This window comes from Ruditapes philippinarum, unplaced genomic scaffold (assembly GCF_026571515.1).
Source record: "Ruditapes philippinarum isolate M1 unplaced genomic scaffold, ASM2657151v2 ctg979_1_1_1_1, whole genome shotgun sequence".
NCBI classification, from domain to species: domain Eukaryota; kingdom Metazoa; phylum Mollusca; class Bivalvia; order Venerida; family Veneridae; genus Ruditapes; species Ruditapes philippinarum.
The window spans coordinates 328,654-350,225 of NW_026866846.1; the positions used below are offsets into that span (position 1 = coordinate 328,654).

The 21,572-nt window shown below is 31.4% G+C and overlaps 1 protein-coding gene across 3 annotated transcripts in view; it reads left to right on the plus strand.

The window, feature by feature from the left end:
- LOC132733969 (protein timeless-like) overlaps window positions 1-19,518 on the plus strand; it is a 31,092-nt gene extending 11,574 nt beyond the window's left edge. For all 3 annotated transcript variants that reach the window (XM_060720665.1, XM_060720667.1, XM_060720666.1), the window contains 12 exons: window positions 346-470; window positions 5,893-6,006; window positions 6,335-6,441; window positions 9,787-9,982; window positions 10,301-10,499; window positions 10,734-10,861; window positions 12,053-12,209; window positions 12,481-12,564; window positions 13,110-13,299; window positions 14,221-14,478; window positions 14,814-14,928; window positions 15,403-19,518. In XM_060720665.1, coding sequence (XP_060576648.1) covers window positions 346-470; window positions 5,893-6,006; window positions 6,335-6,441; window positions 9,787-9,982; window positions 10,301-10,499; window positions 10,734-10,861; window positions 12,053-12,209; window positions 12,481-12,564; window positions 13,110-13,299; window positions 14,221-14,478; window positions 14,814-14,928; window positions 15,403-15,520 — 1,791 coding nt within the window. In that variant the 3' untranslated portion in view covers window positions 15,521-19,518. The remainder of the gene's footprint in view (window positions 1-345; window positions 471-5,892; window positions 6,007-6,334; window positions 6,442-9,786; window positions 9,983-10,300; window positions 10,500-10,733; window positions 10,862-12,052; window positions 12,210-12,480; window positions 12,565-13,109; window positions 13,300-14,220; window positions 14,479-14,813; window positions 14,929-15,402) is intronic.
- The last annotated feature ends 2,054 nt before the right edge of the window (window positions 19,519-21,572 follow it).

Sequence of the window (21,572 nt, forward strand, 5' to 3'; positions counted from 1 at the left end):
TATATGCATTTCCTTGTTTAAATAAGCCTTATATTATTGTTATTGTGAGAACTGGGTTTTCTTTTCCACCAAATGACAGTTGCTAATTGGTTGTCTGTCCTCTAGGGCTTTCATCAGGATCTTATTTACAGAAATTTTGCAGAGAAATTAACATATATAGAAAAACAATTTTGTTACTGGTATGATTTTAGTTGGTTTAGTTAGGAGAGGCAAACACTCAATGTTTCAGCCCTCTGTTTTACTTCAAGCTACATTTTAAAAATGCCGTAACAACAGAAATAGCTACAAGTCCAACAGAAATGGAGACAAATGTAGATTAATGTTGTCTTTTTTTTTTATTCACAGCAATCTTTAATGAACCAACATGAAGGAGGCTTCACACAAGCCCTAGATGACTCCTATTTTTTGTGGAGCGTTGCTTTCTTTCTCAAGTTTGCCCGTAGGAAAGAAATAGAATTCAAGAAGATCAAGTAAGTTGTCATACCTAATGTATAAATTGTTGTCTTGTCTTGTCTTTGTCTTTATATTGTTTCTGGTGAACGACTCAGGGCCATCATGGCCCTCTTGTATTTATATACTACTGGTTGAGTTCAGATGGTTTTGGTATTGTTTAAGTTAAGTATATATTGAGTATAACCTTGAGTAATATATTTTAGTTGGATGAAATAATGTTTAAAAATGTTGGTATGCAATACCAGGAAAAAGCTACATTTAATACAAGCATTGTTCAATATGTTTAAAAGACTTGCCTAAGTATAAATTTGGAGAAGTTTATTATTAGTACTTTGAACTGATTTCGGGATCGAAATATTGAAGTTTGGGTAGCTGAGTGGGATAAGAATGCACAAAAAATTACATAGACAAGCCTGACTGTACGACAAATGACAAAGATAAGTTATTCTGGCTAATAGAGATCAACTGTTTAAGATAAATAACTATTTATTTTAGCGTTCTTGTGAAGAAATACCTTTGACTTTAGTTTATACATTTATGATTAATTCTTTTCTGAGTCACATTCCTGCGGAATTATCCTGATGAATGTAATTAATGTGTCTGAAAGAGGTTGAGTTAAGATCGCACCTGGTCTGGTTATCCCTTCGCCTGGTCTTATCAGTGAAACAATACAATTAGATCTAAATTATGCTGGAATTTTATTAACCTTAGTCTGAAGCTTAAGGTACAGACAAATTAACCTCGTTTCTTCTGAGAACATTTCTGTAAAACCTAGATTTTATGTTGAATCCGGGACTCGTAAACTATAGTTGCCCACAAGATATTTTTTAATGCTGAAGAAGAAATATAGTCGGTTCTAGAATTGATTGAAGTATTAGTTTAGAGAGATCTTACGTGTGTATGTAATGGTCAAAATTCAGATTTTTTTGTTTGATATAATATGTCAAATGCAGCTTACCAATGAACAAACTGATATGTTGTTGCTATATTAAGATGTTTGAGTAAATTGCTCATAAGTGATGATTTATCGAGTCTTCAAAGACATTGACAATGACCTTTAAATTCTTGTTACGTGTTATTGTTCAGGAAGTTGAAAGCTTGTTTATTTGTTCACCTATTTCATATATATATTAGTAAAATGTACTCATACTTGGTTATTTCACTAGATATTTCCAATAATGCCATGGTGTCAGTTAAAAGAAAACATTTGGTTTTCTGGAGTTTTCGACTTAAACAAACTATTACTGATCGTTAGGGAACATGATCCAAACAGTTGTATGAACATGACTGGTACCCCTGTGGGAAAAAGTTGACCATATCCCTTGGGAGAACCAGACCAATATTGTTTGGTTCGTAATATTTTAGGGATTTTATAACAAATGTCTGTAATTTCAAAGTATTCATAGGTTATAAGAGAGTATAAGTTGATGGTTTAATCAATAATAATAATTTACCAGTTATTGAAACATTTGCTTTTGTTACAACCTATTAGTATTAAGGATTCCGACATCATTGAATATTACATGTTTGTTAGTATTTATAAAGTCTCCGAGACACTGAAATTATTGATTATTTAAGCTTATGTTTTTCCCATAGTTCCATAGTGATAAATAGTATACATCTTCATACTTGTTAAAACATTGTAGACTAATCATGACTGATGCGTTGAGGTTTTCATGAATAATTATCTTTTTTTTTGAAAACCTCAACGCATCAGTCATGATTTCTCCCCTTATCTTCCAAAAAAACATAATTAATTATATACATTGTACTTGTAAATCGGTTACTATGCCAACAGAAGGAAAATTTTGTTTGAAAATGGGTGGAACAGGCAAGTCATTGTGGTTGTTTTCTGTGAAAGTAAAAGATTGGAGAGAAAAATGAAGCACTATTTTTGAAAGTTATGGTGGTTTTATAGTAAACATCTGTCACAGACATCAAAAGACAATGAGTCTTATTTTTGTGATTATGATTTTAAAAAAATCAAATTTTACTGTGTAACATATATTTATCATTACTTTACTTTGTATTTTGTTACTATAATGCAAATTATCAACGATTTGTAGCTTAACCAGTGTACTTGCCATGTGACTTAGACGTCACATGTAAATAACATTGTAACACAAAGGATTGTAGAATATTGACTTTTTGTTTAGCTATTGTTATACAATGATGTCTAGTGACAATAACAGATGTTTGTTACTGTAACTATGTAGTATACAAAGTGTGAAAATATCTGAGCCGCGTCATGACTAAACCAACATAATTGCGTTTGAGACCAGCATGGATCCAGACTAGCCTGCGCATCCGCGCAGTCTGATCATGATCCATGCTGTTCGCTTACAAATCCTATAACAAGTAGAGAAACTGACAGCAAACAGCATTGATCCTGATAAGACTGAGTGGATGCCCAGGCTGGTCTGGATCCATGCTGGTCGCAAACCCATTTTGTTGATTTTGTCATGATGCGGCTCATTTTTTTCTTACAAAAAGAAATGCTAGTATGACTATGTTTATTCAAAACTTAAGCTGTTTTAATTTATTCAAAACTTAAGCTGTTTTAGTTTTAAGCTGTTTTTGTCATGTTTATTGCTACAACAGTCATAGTGATTTGCTAATGCCACCATTGTACAGCTAGACCTGAATTTTTTGTCTACAGTTCAGCAACATTCCATTCCTCATTACATAATATAAATTTTCTCCCTAATTTTTCCAAAAAAACATTTCATTTTAAGGTATAATTCTAATTTAGCAGAGTGATCCTAAACACAGATAATTGAAACCTGTTGATCGGGACCAAAGACTGGAAGTGGTCTTTGATTGTTGCTCTTTGTATTACTGCCACATATGATTTAATATACAAGTCAAATCAATAACCTGCATTAATCAAAATACAGAAATTAAGTTGCCAACAGTAAAAAGCCTAATCACATGGTACTAGAAACAGCACTGATAAATGAATTCTGTAGTATAGTAAACAAAGGTTCATCAAAATGGCAAAAAAGGGGAACTGTTTGTTTTTGAAGCAAAAAAGTCAAAATATGAACTTTTTAAAGTGTCTTTTCAATTTCTTTCTGGAGAGGACTTTGAAATTTAAGTCAACTGTAGATTTTCTGTAATCTTCTGGAGGCCTACTGCTTTTAAGTGTTTCATTAATGATTAAAGAATTGATAAAGTTACGCTAAAATTTCACAATATTTAGTTAATAGTATTGAAATTTCAGATTAACAGAAGAAAAGCATTTTTACGACAATAATAAAATGAGAAAATGATTGTTTACAAGGAAACGTTATATTTTCGATAGGTTATTTAACTCTGTTGGGGAGATATATTCTTACCAATAAAGACTGTTTACACATGGCGTCTGTTATAGTTTAACTAGCCTTTATTGGTTAAGTCACATGCTTATGCAACTCCCCGCAAACTGGCACATGTAGTTATCACACGTGACTTGGTAATACTGGCTTACGGTAGTTACCTAACTATCAAACATGTTGTGATTTTATCATCCATATTGTAATAGAATCAATTAATCTTAATATAAGGAAAAATTTGCAATTTCAAGATAAAGGGAATGATAATTTGTATTAGTTTTTGTTTTTTAAGGTTTATAGGTTTTTGATAGATTAAGATGCAATTATGTTACGGTTCTTCTAAATTTTACCGCTTCAATTTTTTCAAGATTTTAATATTTGTTGTAATTAAATTTTTATCTCGACTGTTGTTAGAAGGATAATGAGGCTGTTCCAGTCTCCGGAGTTTCCACATCAACGTCCAGTAAACACATTGTATACTTTTAAATTTCAGGGTTAAAAATTTGTATGCAACATCAGTCTTAAAACCACACCTTTTAATTGTATTCATGACTATTAATCAAGATCACTGTACAAGGCCCATAACTCTAGACATGAATTCTGACTGAATTTTAGCCCTTTGTGATGTATACAACATTAATCTTATTGACGGTATTCACTGACCTTGTGGCCATAATAATGAAGATCACTGTTTAAAACTTATAGGTTAACATTAATTAGCTTTTGTTGGAGGTTATTTTTCCACGTATTATAGCTCTTTGTTGAAATTTTTGGTGATAAACTATTCTATAATACTGATGCTATTCACTTGAAACTTTATTCATGTTCTCAAAATTATAAATAAAGATCTCTTTCCAAGACTCATAGCTTGGGTTTTAATGAAATATGACCTTTTGGGGTCTAAGTCAATATTAAGACTCATAGACTAACAATGTCATGGATTTTTTCAATCACTTTTCAAAAAAAAAAAAAGTTTGTAATTTTCTTTCTCTTTAAGGATACAATGGGATGGTTTTAGTGTCTATTTTTGGTATAGTTTGTCATAAATAGCATGTTGGTAGTTTCCTTTATTTACTGACAATCCCCTTAGCATTATTTTATCTGAAACATATCTGTCTGTTGGAAAACTGTAATGTCAAAATGGCTGCAAGTCTGTCTTAAATTACTATCCCTGATGTTGATTTACTAGAAATATATCAATTTGTTATCACTGAATTCTTACAGCCTTATTTATGATATAGAAAGATTTCCTCTAAAATTTTGATAATTGAGTTTTAATGTGAATACAGTAAGTAATTTCCATCTTCAGTGGTGTCGAAATGACTGTTTTTGTCAAATTTTGATACTTAAAAAACGATATCATTATGTTCTCTCTCTCATTCAACAAAAAGGAATGATTATAGTGGCTTTAAGTTCACTCGGTTTCTTGTAAAATAATGATGTTAATTTATGTTCAGATTACTTTTAACTGGTGAGAATGATTGTAAACTGTTTCTCCTTTAAGTTATGATGTTTCAGTATGTGACAACAATGTACATATAGATATAAAAACCATAAAATTGTAACCTCTTATGTCAATGTCTATTGTAAGGAAACTATTTTGAGTCAGTGTAAAAAGTTCATTTTAGCGTATGTTGTCTGTTTTGTTGTGTCCGACTTTGTAACAAAATTTCCTTGACTTGACTTGACTGGGAATTTAAAACTATCATTTTGACTATTTTTCTGCTCTTTTTTGCTTTGCCAATCACGAAACATCAAAAAATGGTCCCAGTAATGATGCTTATGCAATTCATTGAAGCCATAGTATCTTAATTATACCTAAGCTACTCAAATGAAGCCAAAGTAAGGTATTTACAGGTACTGATTTAAGTCAAAGCTGTCAAGAAGAAAGTAGGTCATTTATTGAAATAATGGCAATGTGCCAACAAAGTAGCAACGTTGCATAATCATGCAGCTATTTATAGGAAAGAGGAAGACTTTAGTGATGCATGGAATTGGGTGCCAAAGCTCCAAATATTAATGAAAGTTTCAAATATGAATGAAATCCAAAGAAATCTAAATCAAACAAAATAAAAGGTATACTTTCATATTTGAACTAATTTTCAATCGTAATTTTTCTTTTCAGAAATGTATTCACAGAAGATGTGTTTGGTTTTCTTGTGTATGAAGCTGTAAGTAACGGAGAAGATGTGCTCAATTCATTCAGGAACAATAAAAACTACGCCCTTAGCATGAGAAGGTTTGTAGCTCATGTTAAATATTAGATTTAAAATTCAGCAATTTTATGATTACAGTTTTGTTCTGTATATGTGGGAAATGTCCATTTAGTGAAATAATGCATGAAAATAGTTTTGTTACATATGTTAGCCGATGGAAGCTGATTTAAAAAGTTGATTAGATGTGGAATTTATATCAGTTAAACAGTGAAGACATGATATATTTATAATTACATGATTATATGTAATTATAATTGTATGTATAACATGGATGTAATGTTACATAGGGTGACATATTGTACATTTAACGCTAAGATAATATAGTAAAAGAATTCTCAACTACGTTTTCAGATTACATTTGAGTGTCAGTGCCTTACGAGAATTGATAAAGACCTTGACCTTTCACAGAGAGAGAGGACTGGAGGCAGACGATCTACAGTACCTAGAAGAACTGCAAAGTACGTTTCTATATTATGTATTCAAAAGTGCACGTGGAAGTCTTTTCTTTCTACTCTCACCAGCCCTCCCCCCCCCCGCCCCCCTCCCTAGCCCTCCACCAGCCCCATTTAAATTTTGTCACTTATGCTGGTTTATGTTATTCCAAAGAAAAATGTTTAAAGGATAAATACATCAAGGGCATTTTCAATAAAATAAGAGACTGTTAAGGTACTTGCCTCAATGTCAACAGCGTCTATATGACTTAAATACAGTTGGAAAAAAGGCGTAAAATGAAACAAAACAAAAAAAAATGTCAAAAGAGGTTATTTCTGCAAATTTAATACTGGTCATTTATAATGTTTGTTTCTGTCTTATATTATAGTTAAAAGCATACATTGCATATAATGCCTTATATGGAAGTATTCTTACTCAGTGATTATTTTTTCACCGTCAAAGAAACAGTCACTGTGGTAACTAAGCCATATCTATGGTTACTAAGTCGTATTGATTTTTTCACCATTACTGTACCTAAATGGCCACCTATTTCTAGATATTTACTCTTTTGTGAGATATTTATGAGTCTCATTTCACAATATATAGATAATTGAAGGTTGTTTTTTGTCATTTAGTGCTTTCTGTTTTAAAACTTTTTTTATGATATAATTGTTTCATGTTAAGAATAAATGAATATTTTAAAGCAGGAATTCTGATTAAGGAAAATGCAGTTTTTATGCTAATTTAAGAATGTTCAGTTTTCATACTAAATTAGGAATGGTCAGTTTTTATGCTCAATTATGAATTTTCAGTTTTTATGCTCAGTTAAATATGTCTTTGTCCTGCTTTGTAATAGAAACTGTCCAGTTGTATATAGTTTATACTACATCATTGCAATAAAAAACAGTGTGTTTTTTTTCTTATATGGTTTTACTGCTAAATTTTGGAATCCAATAATTGAAGGAAATACAAAAAAAGATGTACATATATAAAGGTTTTAATTGAAAACTTTGTTATTATGGTCAATTTTCTTTCATTCCGAGTGTCACAACTTCAGAAATGTATATTCATAGTGTATGACAAGAATTTAATTTAAAAAAAAATATTTGTCTGGAAAATATGTAGGTAACACTGGCTTAAAATCACTGATACCATAGCAACTGTATACAAGTTTTATCATGTCTTCAAGTCGTGCTATATCACGTTCTTGAAATGTGAGGACGATTTTATAAGTAAATCAATAATGCCTGCAGGCTCTCATACTGTAAGGTAAAAAAGTAATCCATGAGAAGGGTTGAATAAATTTGCTTGTTTATATAAGCGTACACGTGTCTGAACTTTGAGGAAATTAGTACTGAAGAGACCTGTTGACGCTGATATACTACATAACTTATATATATGAATATACGAGATACGTATAGGGCTTGTATTTCAAGGTTAATTTCTGGTTATGGTTATGAAATACCTATATTTGGAAAATACGTATATACTTTTCTGCTAAATCTTGTTTCAAGGTCAGATTTTTAAGAAAAGTATATGTGTTCTGCAAGTAAATGATTATAGTGTGAACAAATTGGGCGTTGTAACTGAAACCTGAATGCATCTGGTTCAAGTTCAAGTTTGAGTTTATTTCTGAAAAGACGTCATTTATCTGAGAAATGTTTCATAATCGTGAACTTTTTGAAAACTGAGAGTATTACATAAAATAACGATACAATTTTTCTAAAGTTCATACTAACCTTAATATAGTTTGAAAAGGTGTTTTATAAAGAACAATGAAAAGGCGTTTTATAAAGTACAGGTATTTCTGAATCTTATTTGTGAAAAAGTGAGTTTTTGCTGTGTGTGATAATCTGTAAAAATAACAAGATTTCATCTGTCTAGAAAAAGATCTGAGACTGAAACATAAAAGTCTTGTTTACACTGGTGATTCTAATCACATTGAGTGTCTGACTTTATTGTTCTTTACTATATTTCTGTACATTTTTGTACCATTTCTTAAATCATAAATGATCACTAAAAGTCATGATGTGCTTTGTGAAAAATGAATCCATTTCAAAACCTTTTAAGAAATCCCAGATAAATGTTGAATTTTTCCTTTCACAAACTGTAGTAATTACAAATTTTAAGATCAAAATAATTGACAACTAATTAAATTGATTATTTGCACTCAGTGCATTTTCTTTGATCAACAGCATTTTTTCTATAATGATGTGCGTGCAATTTTTTCTTTTAAGAAAATAATTATTTTCAAATTGGCCATCATTAGCAAATTGGGGCTACGCAATTTTATGGGTAATGGATTATTATCCAATGAACTTTTTTTCCTTTTAAGTAAAGTGCTTATGATTAAAGTAAAAAAACCTGTGTTGCCTAAGGGGTGAATTACACTTAGTAGTTTTAGTTCTTTTTAACCATAATCTGATGGTGATAAGTGATAAGCCTTTACCTTCGTTATGGAACCAGGCCAGCCTGCACTTTGTTTTTTGGGATGTCATCAGTTTGGGGGGGGGGTGCTGATGGTTGAGATTTGCCCCTGTCCCAGTGTCCCTCAGACACATAGTTCTTAATTAAGACCTAGGATCAATATTAGTGTTCCTGATATACTGCAAGTTATACAGCAATTCCATTGTTTAAAGAAGATAAGATGTGCTGAGCGTGTCAGGTGAATTGACATGTGCAGTTATTACGTGACAGGTAGTTAAGCACGTCATTTATTCAATTCTGGAGAAATTGTATATTGGCAGCATGCCAATTTTATTCATAATTATAGAAATTCTTGTTGTAACGAAATACTAGCAGCCATTTTAATGCTATATTAGAAACATGTGGCATTATTTGGTTTTTGAATTTGATATTTAGAGTTTAATTAAAACTAATACTGATATAAAAGTGTTTTTTTTTAAATTGGTTTCAAAATTATTTGTATAGAGGACAATATATCTCTTTGTATACATTGCCTTATACTTAAAAAATTTATTGGATATCTGCCCCGTACATGAAATTTAGAGGTGGAAATAAGCCCCTAACGGGCAGTGTAAAGATGGACATTTGGTCCAACATCCCTCTGCCCAATAGAAATACTATACAATATTATATATTACTAATACATGTAGAATAGAAACACAATTGAAGTACACATATTTATGTTGTAGTAACACATACAATGTGTATATTTCACTTTTCTTGTGGGTTAAGGTAGATGTGACCCCTACCCAGGAAGTAAAATCATTACAATAACAATGTTACACTGCCTTAAACTGTTATACTGGACTCAAAGTTTTTGTTTCAATACAAAGTTCTTTTTTAAATTTGCAGAAACAAAAAACTAACCTGAAACATGATAGTATCTTTTTATTTACTTTTCACAGAAACACTGGCCAACATGAAAGATTTACGACAATTGTTTTTATGGTTGGTGAGGATTTATGAGCCTGGTTGTCACAGTATACTGTTTCTACGAGACGTTATAGTAACCAACCACTACTTCCTGTTACTGTTGGAGGAATGGATTGGCCGGGGCTTTTGTCTTGATAAGAGAATCGACATGCTGGCTCATGTTAAACAGTAAGTTTCGCAATGTTTCTGTGTGCTGTAAAGTCTTTTAATTTCGTGGTCATAAAATTTTGTGGTTTTCACTTTTGCCACAAAGAATTCAAATTATTTAACCCCATACATGTGGTTTTTTTTGTAAATGATAATGAACTGTCTGCCTATTTAGTTTCATATCCATAATAAATAATGTATTCATTTATAAAAATGAATATTAATTTATTTCTAATGTTTAGCCCTCAATGTTGTCTTTTTATAAGAAATGTAAAGTATGTGAAGGTTAAAGCATATTCATAAATGTAAATTAATGTAATATTATATCTCTTATTACAGGTTTGCGGAAGCAAATGTGATGCAAAAGTACGGGTACTTGTTACAGAACTTTGTACGTAACGATCATCATGTTAACAACTGTATATTTACTATGATGCATCACGTGGCGGGCGACTGTCTCAAACCTGAAGCTCTCCTCCAGGCAGACATACTGAAAACATTCCTACAGATCTGGGACACCGAGTTACCTATAACACAGGTTTGTTATGTTCATGTCTTTTATATATTGATGCAAGAATGGTGTTGATGCATGCTTTCATTGAAAGGGCATTATTTCAAAGGACAAAAATTGATGAATTGTATTTCATTTCATTGAGTATATAGCCAAGTTAAAGTTTCAGATCATTAAATTTTTAATTGTATTTTGAACATGGATGATAATATTAATAGATTAAAACTTTGTTGAAACTTATTTTTTTACTTTTGTTCAAAGGAGATGAATGACCTGATGGAATACGTAATTCATAAATTCCTAGCCACTGCAGAAGAGAATCCCCTGTCATGTGCAATGCAGTTGTTTACAGAATCTTCAAGTGAATTAGAGGATATGAATATTGATGGGTAAGTAATTTGTGACAGTGATTTTTTCACCCTATATAACAAACAGAGGCCTAGCAAAGGCCTCTACCTATATCCAATGGAAATTTTCCTTAAAAAATAATGCAGATTTCCCAAATATCTAAAACTTACACTTCAAAGTGAGATCAGTGACACTCAACTTTGTCAAGTTTAAAGAAATTATACTGAACAGCTTTAATTCTGCCTATATGAAAACTCCTGAAAAAGTCCTTAATTCTTAAATTTGCAATTTCAGCTGTAATTCTTCAGAAAATCAAGTCCTTTGAACCTTTTACTTTATAATGTTGTAACCTTTAAAATAAGAATATAAATTTTCCATTTGAATCAGAGAAAGTAAGCAGTTTATTAATAGGGGTGATAAAGTAGGATATTTTCAGCTTTATTTCAAAGTAAAATCTTTGATTAACTAGTACACACCTTTAAATAAACATTTATGTATCGGCCATATTGTCCATTTAAGGTGTTTGAATATGATAAGGAAGGTTGTTAATTTATTTCTAAGAAGGTAAAACCACGTTGTCTCAACATGCTCAACAACTTTTTTCCCCCTGGAGTTATATAAAGTATTGGGTTATTTTTAGCTCCAGCTTTACGTTATATATTAGTTTCATGTCATTCTTCATGCTTTCTGTCCGTGTTTACCAATAAATAGAACGTGTTCCAGTTTATTACACACATGCAGACTGGTTTTCCTTATCTAATGGAAAAAAGACTGGTTTTCAGTTGGTTTTTATTATTACAAAATCATATTAATAATAAAAAAGTCTGGTAATTTGAATTCCAAGATAAAATTGATAATAATGATTGTAATATAATAATAAAAAAAAGTCTTGCTATTTGAATTCTAATATTTTGAGGCAAAAATATTGTATCAATTTATATGATTGTATGTTTGCAGGGTTTAGTATGTTTTTTTTTTCAACTGATCATTTGTTTTGCATTCAGTCTTTTATTTACCCTTAATATGGGGAATATCTTATATACACTTGTGCACCCTTCATCTCATGTCTTTCTTGACTAGTAAAGCTGGAAAGTTGCCATATGACCTTTACTGTGTGCATACAATGTAAAACTCAACGGGCAGAAAGAAATATTCTAAAAAAATCCAAAAAAACACTTGAAAAACTAGTCACACATTATATATTTATGTATGTTTTTTGTTACTATTTATAGAAGTGAGTCCGAGGACTCCTCAGACGAGGATGAGTGGACAGAGGAGGAAGTGGACAAAGTGTTCATGTGGTATGCAGAATTAGAAGGCTGCTCTGATGTGGTCGACAAAATCACAATAATGTTCAGTGAAGTTGGCATCAAGAAATCCAAGTTAGAGGTAGGTTTTATGTCTTTTGTATTTAAATTGACCTGTTTATTTAGATATGTACATTTATAAGTGATGATGGCTAGGGCTATGTCATCGGAAGAAGAGTCAGTCCAGTCTTCACACCCATGTAGTCCAAAACTGGGGTCCATACTTATGGCATCTTAATTGATAGCTAAGTCCCTTATATTGATAATGAACACCTAACAATTCAGAAGCAAGACAAGTCCATTAAGATAGATTTATTTTGGTTAGATTTAATTTATTCATTTGATTATTTTAGGTTGTAAATCACATGGTGAAGATGGGTTGGTTGAGTTCAGAACAGATGGAGACGTTTATAGACACTGATAAACAAGAATATGATGTAAGTTCAACTGGTGCTGCTTGTGTAATAAATATGTTGAGTAAAATTGTTTTTTTGATAATTGCCTTGTGCCTTTGCTTTGTGAGTTTAACCTTTCATACCATTACATATATAAAAATCTCCTTCATACATGGCCAAGGATGAGCTAACATTGTTTACAAAGAAATAAGTTGAAAGCAATAGAAATGTTAAAATGTTTATAACTGGCACAAAACTTATATAAAAGTATACATATTTTTATATACATATTTGTACATGACCAAACTATAGAAGCTGCTTATGTTAATGTTTCAACATGTATTTTAAAGTCTCAAGAGTGGCGGCATGGCCGTTTGGTTAACACATCAGACAAGTAATCCAAGGATTGCTGACCGCGTGGGTAACCTCTTCAGGGGCCAGGCGTTGATTGCTTGAGCAGAAACTTAACATTCATTGCTTAGTACTGGTTGGTTCCAGGATAGGATTTGAGTTTCAAAATGCTTGTAGCTTCTTACACAATTGATCTAAAATAACTTTGTATAAACTAATGATCTTTTTACTTTCAGCTGGAAACCCCCAAACTAAATATTGAAGACAAAAAACAGAAGAAAATGATCTCAATTCTTGAAGAGCTCTCCAGAATGGAGGAAGAAAAGATAGTACCTTATTGTTTAACGAAACTGAGAGAGGAAGGATTAGATGTCCAGATTGATTATATCCAAGCTAGTTTCTTGGAAGCTGCTTATGTTAAGATAGGTGAGTCTTAGTTTTTGTGAGAATCCTTTAATTACTGACATTTTGCTGGTTAACAGGATTTTAATTAGAAAAGAAATTTCAGATTTTCGTGTATTTTTTTTTCTTTTTTTGTCTGTCATTTACTGCAATTTATATTCAGTTTTTGTTCTCTAATTTTACATTTTTCTTGTATTTAATTTCACATGATTTTCACATTTGTTTTGGTATGAAATTTTACACAATTGCATAATATTCAGTTATTTTTGAATAGGTTATATTTAAAAATTGGATGAAAATAACATGCTAGAAATTATGGTTTTTTTTGTTATAAAAAAGAAAGAATCATTAAACTAATTAATCATAATAAGAATATTTCTCTTAGAATTGGCTGAAAATCTTTTTGTAAAGTAAAAGATTTATAACTTTCTCAGTGAAAGACTTGATATGGTTTTGCCTGGGGCAATGGTAAGGAGCAAGTCCAGACTTGCTATCCAAGAAGTAAGATCCATCTCCATACTTTAAGCAATTTAATGTATGAAGAAAACCTAATGGCTGAGGGGTTGCCTTTAAGGGTAGAGTCATAAGATTAACAGCCACCATTTATCCCTGCATAATTGTAAGAGGCAACTAAATGGGTTCAAATTACCAGAGTCTTTACATCTCTTAGCTCTAGGTGAGATGGTTTTGACCCCTGGTGTTGCTTAAAGTTTGTAACACCCAAGGTTAGCCAAAATCAACTTTCCTGTTTTGGCGCCATATGAGCTAAATTATGTTTGTTCGCCATAAAACCAAACTAAAGAAAACAAATGAACAAAATGTTAGATAAATAAAACCTCCCTTTTTAACACTGAACTGTCTGAAAGAAATAACAGGACCTGTCCTTTTTAAAGATTATGAGACCAACATCTTATGCTTATTTTCTTTTATTAAACATTTTTTCAGATAACGAATATATGGAGAAAAAACATGTAGAGGAGCCACTGTTTAAATATTACCTTGGCAAGGGTAAAGATTTACCGATCGTGTTCTACAACGAGGATCAGGAGAAGATCAGGAGTAATGTTTACATGTTGGCACTACTACAGCAAATGGGACTTCATTTAGAGGAGGAGACAGGACTTCTTTATCCCAGAATACCTAGCAATATGACCGTACAGGAACTGGTCGAACTTGCAAAAATGCTAGGCAAAATTGATGAAGGTGAGGGTTTTATAGAATTTGGGCAATTTTTTTTTTATATTAATTACTGATTTGGCTACACATGAATTCAAATGTTAAGAAAATCACATTGCATTCATAGTCTGATAAAAGTTTCTTGCATATCTGACTGATGTTTCTTTCCATAAGTTTAACCCATGCTAGAAATTTCATCTTGCATGGGGGTGTCACGATATGGTTGTTTTACAACAAATGTAAAAGCTCTTGTCTATTTGTAAGCTTATCAAAATGTATTTCCATGTTTGTTTTTTTGGCCAGTCTAATGCATATCTATTTTTAAACTAACTTTAATTGAGATATTTTTGTTTGCATTACAGAGTATGTTAAATTTGACATTACAAAAGCCGCAGACTACATAAGTGCTACAACAAAAGACACATTCTCAGAGCCACGAGCATTTGGCGATAACAACATGGACAGTGGTGCTGTCAGGTAACTATTTGTTTTTTTAAATCTTCTTAGGCTAATGTAAGAGGCTTTCATAAGTCTGATGACAGGTGACAGATTTTCAAAGAGATTCATGCTTGCCCGTCTTGGGTTTGGGTGCTAGTGGGTTTTTCAGTCTTCATGGATTTTGGTTCTGACATAAACATCAAAGTGTAGCCTGTGACAGGAGTTACGTTTCTAGATTATGTAATATTTATGACTTTTGTGCGTACATAGCTTTGAATATTATGTGAGATGTCTTCTTCAGTGACTTAAACTTGAATTTCAACCTTGACCCTAATCATCTTATCATAAAGAAAAAGAATGGCAAAACAGATATTATCTAGAACAAAATGACATTAAATTGTCTTTCTTATAATACATTACTTTATTTTCTTTCCTTACAAAATGTTTCATTTTGGAAGTTCAAACTTAAAAATAAATTAAAAGTGTAACTTAGTATTTATTCTCTTATTTCAGAAGGAAATCATCAACGAAGGTACCGAGTGTTGCATGGATGAGTCTAGTCTCAAACTTTAACAGGACGGAACAAACATATTACACTAGTACAGTAGGACTCGACATGGATACAGATTAAAACAATAGAAAATTGATGTAATTTACACAAATAATAGTTGTAATGAATGTTACGTTAAAACTTGAAGTAATAATTCTATCTCGTATAAAGTTGGTGAATTGTGTTGGCGCAAAGATGTTAAAAGACTTAGCAAGGACATTGGCACCATTTATGATAGCAAAAGTGCAGAGGTCATGCATCAGACTAGAGGAACAAGCATTATAGTTGAAATCTTGGTGAAGATTGCATTATATGAATTGATGCAAATGAAAAACATCTATGATTATTTATCTCTTTAAATGATACTTATTTGCATAGAATTTGGACAGGCTCGAAAAAAGACGGTTAGTGTTTGGAGTTAAAAACATAGGTGGTTATTAAAGCTGCTTTTTTGTTAACTTTGTACTTAATTTTCTACAATACATTGCATTTTTAGCTCACCTGCGCACATCAGCACTCTGGTTTAATTTATATACTAGCCTTTGTTTAAAAATGCACCATGTGCGTAATATACATGTATATAGAAAACAATGCTATTGACAAAGAAGCAAAACTTCTTTTGGCACAGAAAGCTGCACGAGTAAGAAAATAGCGAGCAGAAAAGTATTTGACTTTTTCTAGATAACTAATAAATTGAAAACTTATATACTCCGATATGCTGGTATGTCACAAAGTTTTCCAAATAAAATAAACACATATTAAGAGGAAAAAGGGCAATAGGGTTAGGAAAAGGGGAATCGTTTGTGGTAAATTGGGTTATAATGTGTAAAGAAGGGTCCATTTTGATGGGTAAAGTTGTACATGGTTAAGTGAAGTTATTTTTCATGAATATATTGGTTTATTTTGTACATGTATATATTTTTACAAGAATATTTATTGTCATGAATGTTTACATCAAATTGTAAATATATATCAAATGATGTACGAAAATGTTTGTACTGTGTCTTTTATTGACACACTTGTCGTATCCCAGCCACAATTGATATTATTATTATGTCAGTCAAATATTTTTGTTATGATGTTTGACATAACGTTAGATACTTTTAATGTATGTGACTTGTATTTTAAATGTCACACTATGAATGAGGCCAACATTACTATTGATGTCTATAGACTAAAAATGCAGGACCATGCCAGGAGCCAATAATTTATTTAGTTCCGGTAAATTCGGTACCAATAAACTTAATCTAGCAAAAGTCAGTATTGAGTGTAAGACTGCTTCTTGTGAGACTGGTTCTTTTGTGAAATCAATATAAAATGGTATACAGTCAAATAAATGAGTCAATATTGATTGACTGGTTCTTGTAAAATCAATATGAAATGGTATACAGTCAATATTGATTGACTGGTTTGGGCAAAATCAGTCAAACTCCTCACAGTGATTACCTCCCTTGGCAGAATTGTAATCACTGCTTTTGCAGAAATCACATGATGATGAAAGTCACACGACGAAATGTCGAAATTCAAATGTAAATATCGACTGTTACATAGAAAATTAAATGTAATTCTTTTCTCTTTCTGTTTTTTCGTACTTATATCTGTTGTAGTTTATAAAAATAATGAAAAATAAACCCAAAAGCTAAAAAAATGTAAAACTACAAAATACAATGTATTGATAAAAATGTGTATGGTGGCAGAGATATCTGTACTGATAAGGGGAGCTCACTGTGTAGGAGATTGAAAATCAGTAGTAATTGTTAGACTGGTTTAGATAAAAAAAACTGGTTCAGATAGAATCAGTATTTACTTTAAGATTGGTTTAAGTAAAGTCAATTTCAATTGTTAAGACTTTGTCTGCTAAAATCAATTGTGATTGCTTAAATCATTACAGACTTTGATTGTTTAAAAATTTAGATTTTTACAGACAACTATAGGTGATATATTCTATATTTCGGAAATGTTTATTATTGTACAGTACTTTAATACACTTGTACATTAAACAATATTTTTTTTAAATAAAAATATTTTATGTATTTATTTTTGATTAATTTCATACAGGTTCATATAATTTCATACATTTTTAAAATTTGATACCTGAATTTGGATATTGTAAAGATTTTAAATCTTAAAACATGCTGCTTTCTTTGGTTTACAAAGATTTTTATATGTTTAATAACAACAGTATTTTATACATTGTTAAAACTTTTACCTAATAAGTTTTGCTTATTACACATTTTGTATGAATTATTATTTATATCATATTTTTGATGTTTTCTTTTTTGCACTTAAAAGAAAGTTTTTTTAGACAAAAAACAAACTTGCTTACAGTTCATTTGATTAATTTTTTTTATTGAAAATGAAAGTAATTGTTCTAGTCACTGAGCACATGTAAATATTTTTGCACTTAGCAACAAAAACTTTCATTTCTTTAAACATGATCAAATCATCACTGAACAGGTTTAGATTTGGCAGGTAGGGGATACAGTTTTGTTAATAGGACTTTTAATTAGCAAAGTCATTTTCAGGAGAGCTGGAAATCTTGTTTAGTTTTATGCTTTACTTATACCATCAGTGATACAAATAAATTGATTATGTCACCAGAATAACGGCACGTAGTTGGGCCAGTCTCAAAACTGTAGACAACTAAATTAAGAATTTTATATTGAAATCCATGAAGTGTTAACCTTCTGGAACCCCAAGGTGATTATCTGATCAGCCTTTGCCACCATTATAGAACCAGCTGAGCCTTTTGGTAGCTCAGAGTTTTGTATTTTGATATTCAAGCTCTTTAAACTTTGAATAGACTGTTTGAAATTCAAAACTGGGCAAAGCCATTTCACTAATTCAAGAGTTTCAGGGTTCAAGCTATACAAAGCCATACCAAATTAAATGCACGATAAATCCATAAAATATATTCTTGGTTAAGAATTAAAAAAAAAACACTTTTGTGCTTCTTATCACAGATTTAGTCAGTCTCACAGATATTTATAGATTACACATTTCATATTGTATATATATCCGAGCACATCATCATTTTTCCCATTACAGACCCTCATTTAAAAACATGTTCATAAAATGTAATTAACAGTTTTATCAATTTGTACATCATTTTCATGCAATTCTCAATTAAGATGGAGAATATTCTTTTTTTATTTTAATGTTTTGTTGAACCAGTGACTTTATGTTGTAAAATTTCTCTATATTTTGTCATCTTTCATTGTGATGTCATAGGTGATGATTTGTATTGTTTTCTGTTTAATTGACAATAATTTGTTCATGTATGCTGAGATATTTGTTTTTTAGCCCGAATTTTTCGAAAGAAATATTAGAATTATTGCAACAGTTATGTCGTCCATTGCTGTCAGAAAACTTTCAACAATGGCCATCATTTTTGTATTTCTTAACGGATTGTCTTCATACTTGGACCCAACAACCCTTTGGACAACACCTTCATTTAAATAGCCCAGATTAAACTTGGGCTTGAATTTTAATGACAATAATTTTCAAGGGGTATTGACTTTAGAAATAAGAAAAAGTCGAGCGTGGCCCCTGCTACACGGTGGCTCTTGTTGTCATTCCTTTTGTGAAGGGTACACATTACATTTCACTTATTGCAACTGACTCTTTATCTAAAATATGATTGGACACATTGAAATTTAAAATTGACCAATCGCTGAGTTGCATGAATGTAAACTCGCTTGGTTGTTATCAAATGAAAACAAAGAAAATTGTGCAGTGCCATTTTTATTGTATTTTGTTTATGGTAATTTGTGTTAGCTTTTAAGTTCAAATTTTACTGTCAGCGGATAAAAAACATTTAATTTGTCAATTCAAATATTTCAACAGTCAAATACGATGTAATGTGTGACGATATAATGTGTGACGTCACACTATTGCGTCCTGCAATGTTTAAAGGTACCAACAGCAAATGATTGGATTGAAATCATATATCTCTGAGTTGATTGTCACAAGGTTTATTAATGTAATGATCTTATGGTAATCAGGTTCACATGGTATTTCCCAGAGCACTTTTTCGTATTAAATGGCTCCTATTTGAACTGTGAACTGACGTGTTTTTTTTTCATTATTATTTTAAATACTTTTGCTTTTCCGTTTATATTATTTGTGTATAGAATGCTCATTTGTTAGGTTTTGTCACTGTAGATTGTTGTCAATAAAATATTAAAATAAATGTGAAATACAGTCTTGCTATTTTGTTGTTGTTTTTTGTTTGATTTTTTTCTTCAATTTTCAAGGTAATAAAATAACTGACTGAAAAAAATATATTAGAGACCGGGTATACATGTTTGTAGAAAAAAATATATTAGAGACCGGGTATACATGTTTGTAGAAAAAAATATATTAGAGACCGGGTATACATGTTTGTAGAAAAAAATATATTAGAGACCGGGTATACATGTTTGTAGAAAAGGCTCTTACTTTTAGGGCATTCATGAATATACTGTTTTTACATAAATTAAGACTGGTCTGTTACGTGGTACCTGTTTATAATATAATACAGCACGTTTTTACGTCGCTTTTCATTGGATAATCGTGACGTTTTATATAGTTTTTTAAACACAGCTGCTGTCAATTTACGAAGAAATCTCACTTATTTCCTTGAAAAGAGAGTTTGCTGTACATGTTTTATAAATTCGTTACGGTCATATGGGGTCATATGGTCGAATATACAACTCTCGTCTGGTGGTTCGGATTATATATGCACGCAACCGTTTGTATAGGGCCATATTACCTGTCAATAAATCTGTATATAACCAATAGTATATATTAACACCATCAAGTTTATCAAAAACTCTGGTGCAATATATTGACAGTTAACACATTGACTGGCCTTTATACAGCATCAGTAATATGAATACAAAAACCTCCGCTTGTGTCGATATCGCGTATGTGGAAATATCGCTTATAAGTCGATATGCCTGTCTTGGAATTTGACAGCATTTGTAATCGTATATAAGTTATTTAGCGTTTATCCATTTCGAATTTATCAATATTTCGGATGTATCGCTGCAAATTTTCAACCCCAACGTATGGTTTTAGAGCTTAATCGTCTTTTTTTTGTGGGGGGTTTGGCTTAACGCAAACCAACACGGTATAGGTCATAAGGTGACTTCCAAGCCCTACCGGTGGAGGAAGACCTCAGGTCACCGAGTAGAACCACAGACGATCCGTAAGCTAGTATTAAAGGGTCTGACGACAGGTGTCATTGAATATTATATATAATTATAAGCGCCGCCTTGTACAGAAATAAAATCACTTTTTACTTACCATGCGTTCTTCGATGCTGATGGTTGTGTTTATAAGCTCATTGCGTTTTCCTTCTTCTAAAGTAAAGCTATGTTATAAAGATCGTATGTAAAGATGATATTCATTTGTTTGGGTTTATATGAGGAAAGCAATATGCAAATTATTCCGGTGAATGGTTCGTGAAACTAAGAATATATGTTTAAAACAAAGAAGTTCATGGTGAACCATTGTGCAGTGCACGTTTGCATCTTTTCAAATGTGTTTTTTTTCATAAAAGAGACATAGTTTTGCAGATCATGAAGTATTTATCAGAATAAGCAATTTATAAATATAACAAAATCACTGTATGCCGATTTCCGGTGTTGCACATGCCATGGTTATAACAATGGCAACTCTTCGTCGAGGCGCTCGACTGGGGTTTTCTTTTTGGTAGAAGGAAATTCATTTAACAGGTAAGCATGCCCTCTTTCAAAACACATGACTTTTGGAGATTCTGATATGCTTACCAGTTTTCAAACTTTTAAAGGAACTCCACTTAAGTTAAAGGCTTAAAATTTGAAAATCTTAGAAATATCAAGTGAATCATTTTAAAATGGAATGATCTGCTAAGGATAACAAAGAAAATTTACTGAGAATGAATTGAAAATCGATCTTTTGAGCCATTCTTAGGCGGATTTGAGTGAAAAGCCTTGTTACACAAACGCTTTTGATTTGCCGGTCATTTTGTGCACGATTCAAATGCAATTCTGGAAAAACGGTGACAAGGAATAAAATGAATATCTTCATAAACGTTATTGGTACACAAAGCTCTCAAAATATTTTTAGTTCAGTCATGTAAAAACATCAGTGGAGTCCATTAATGTAA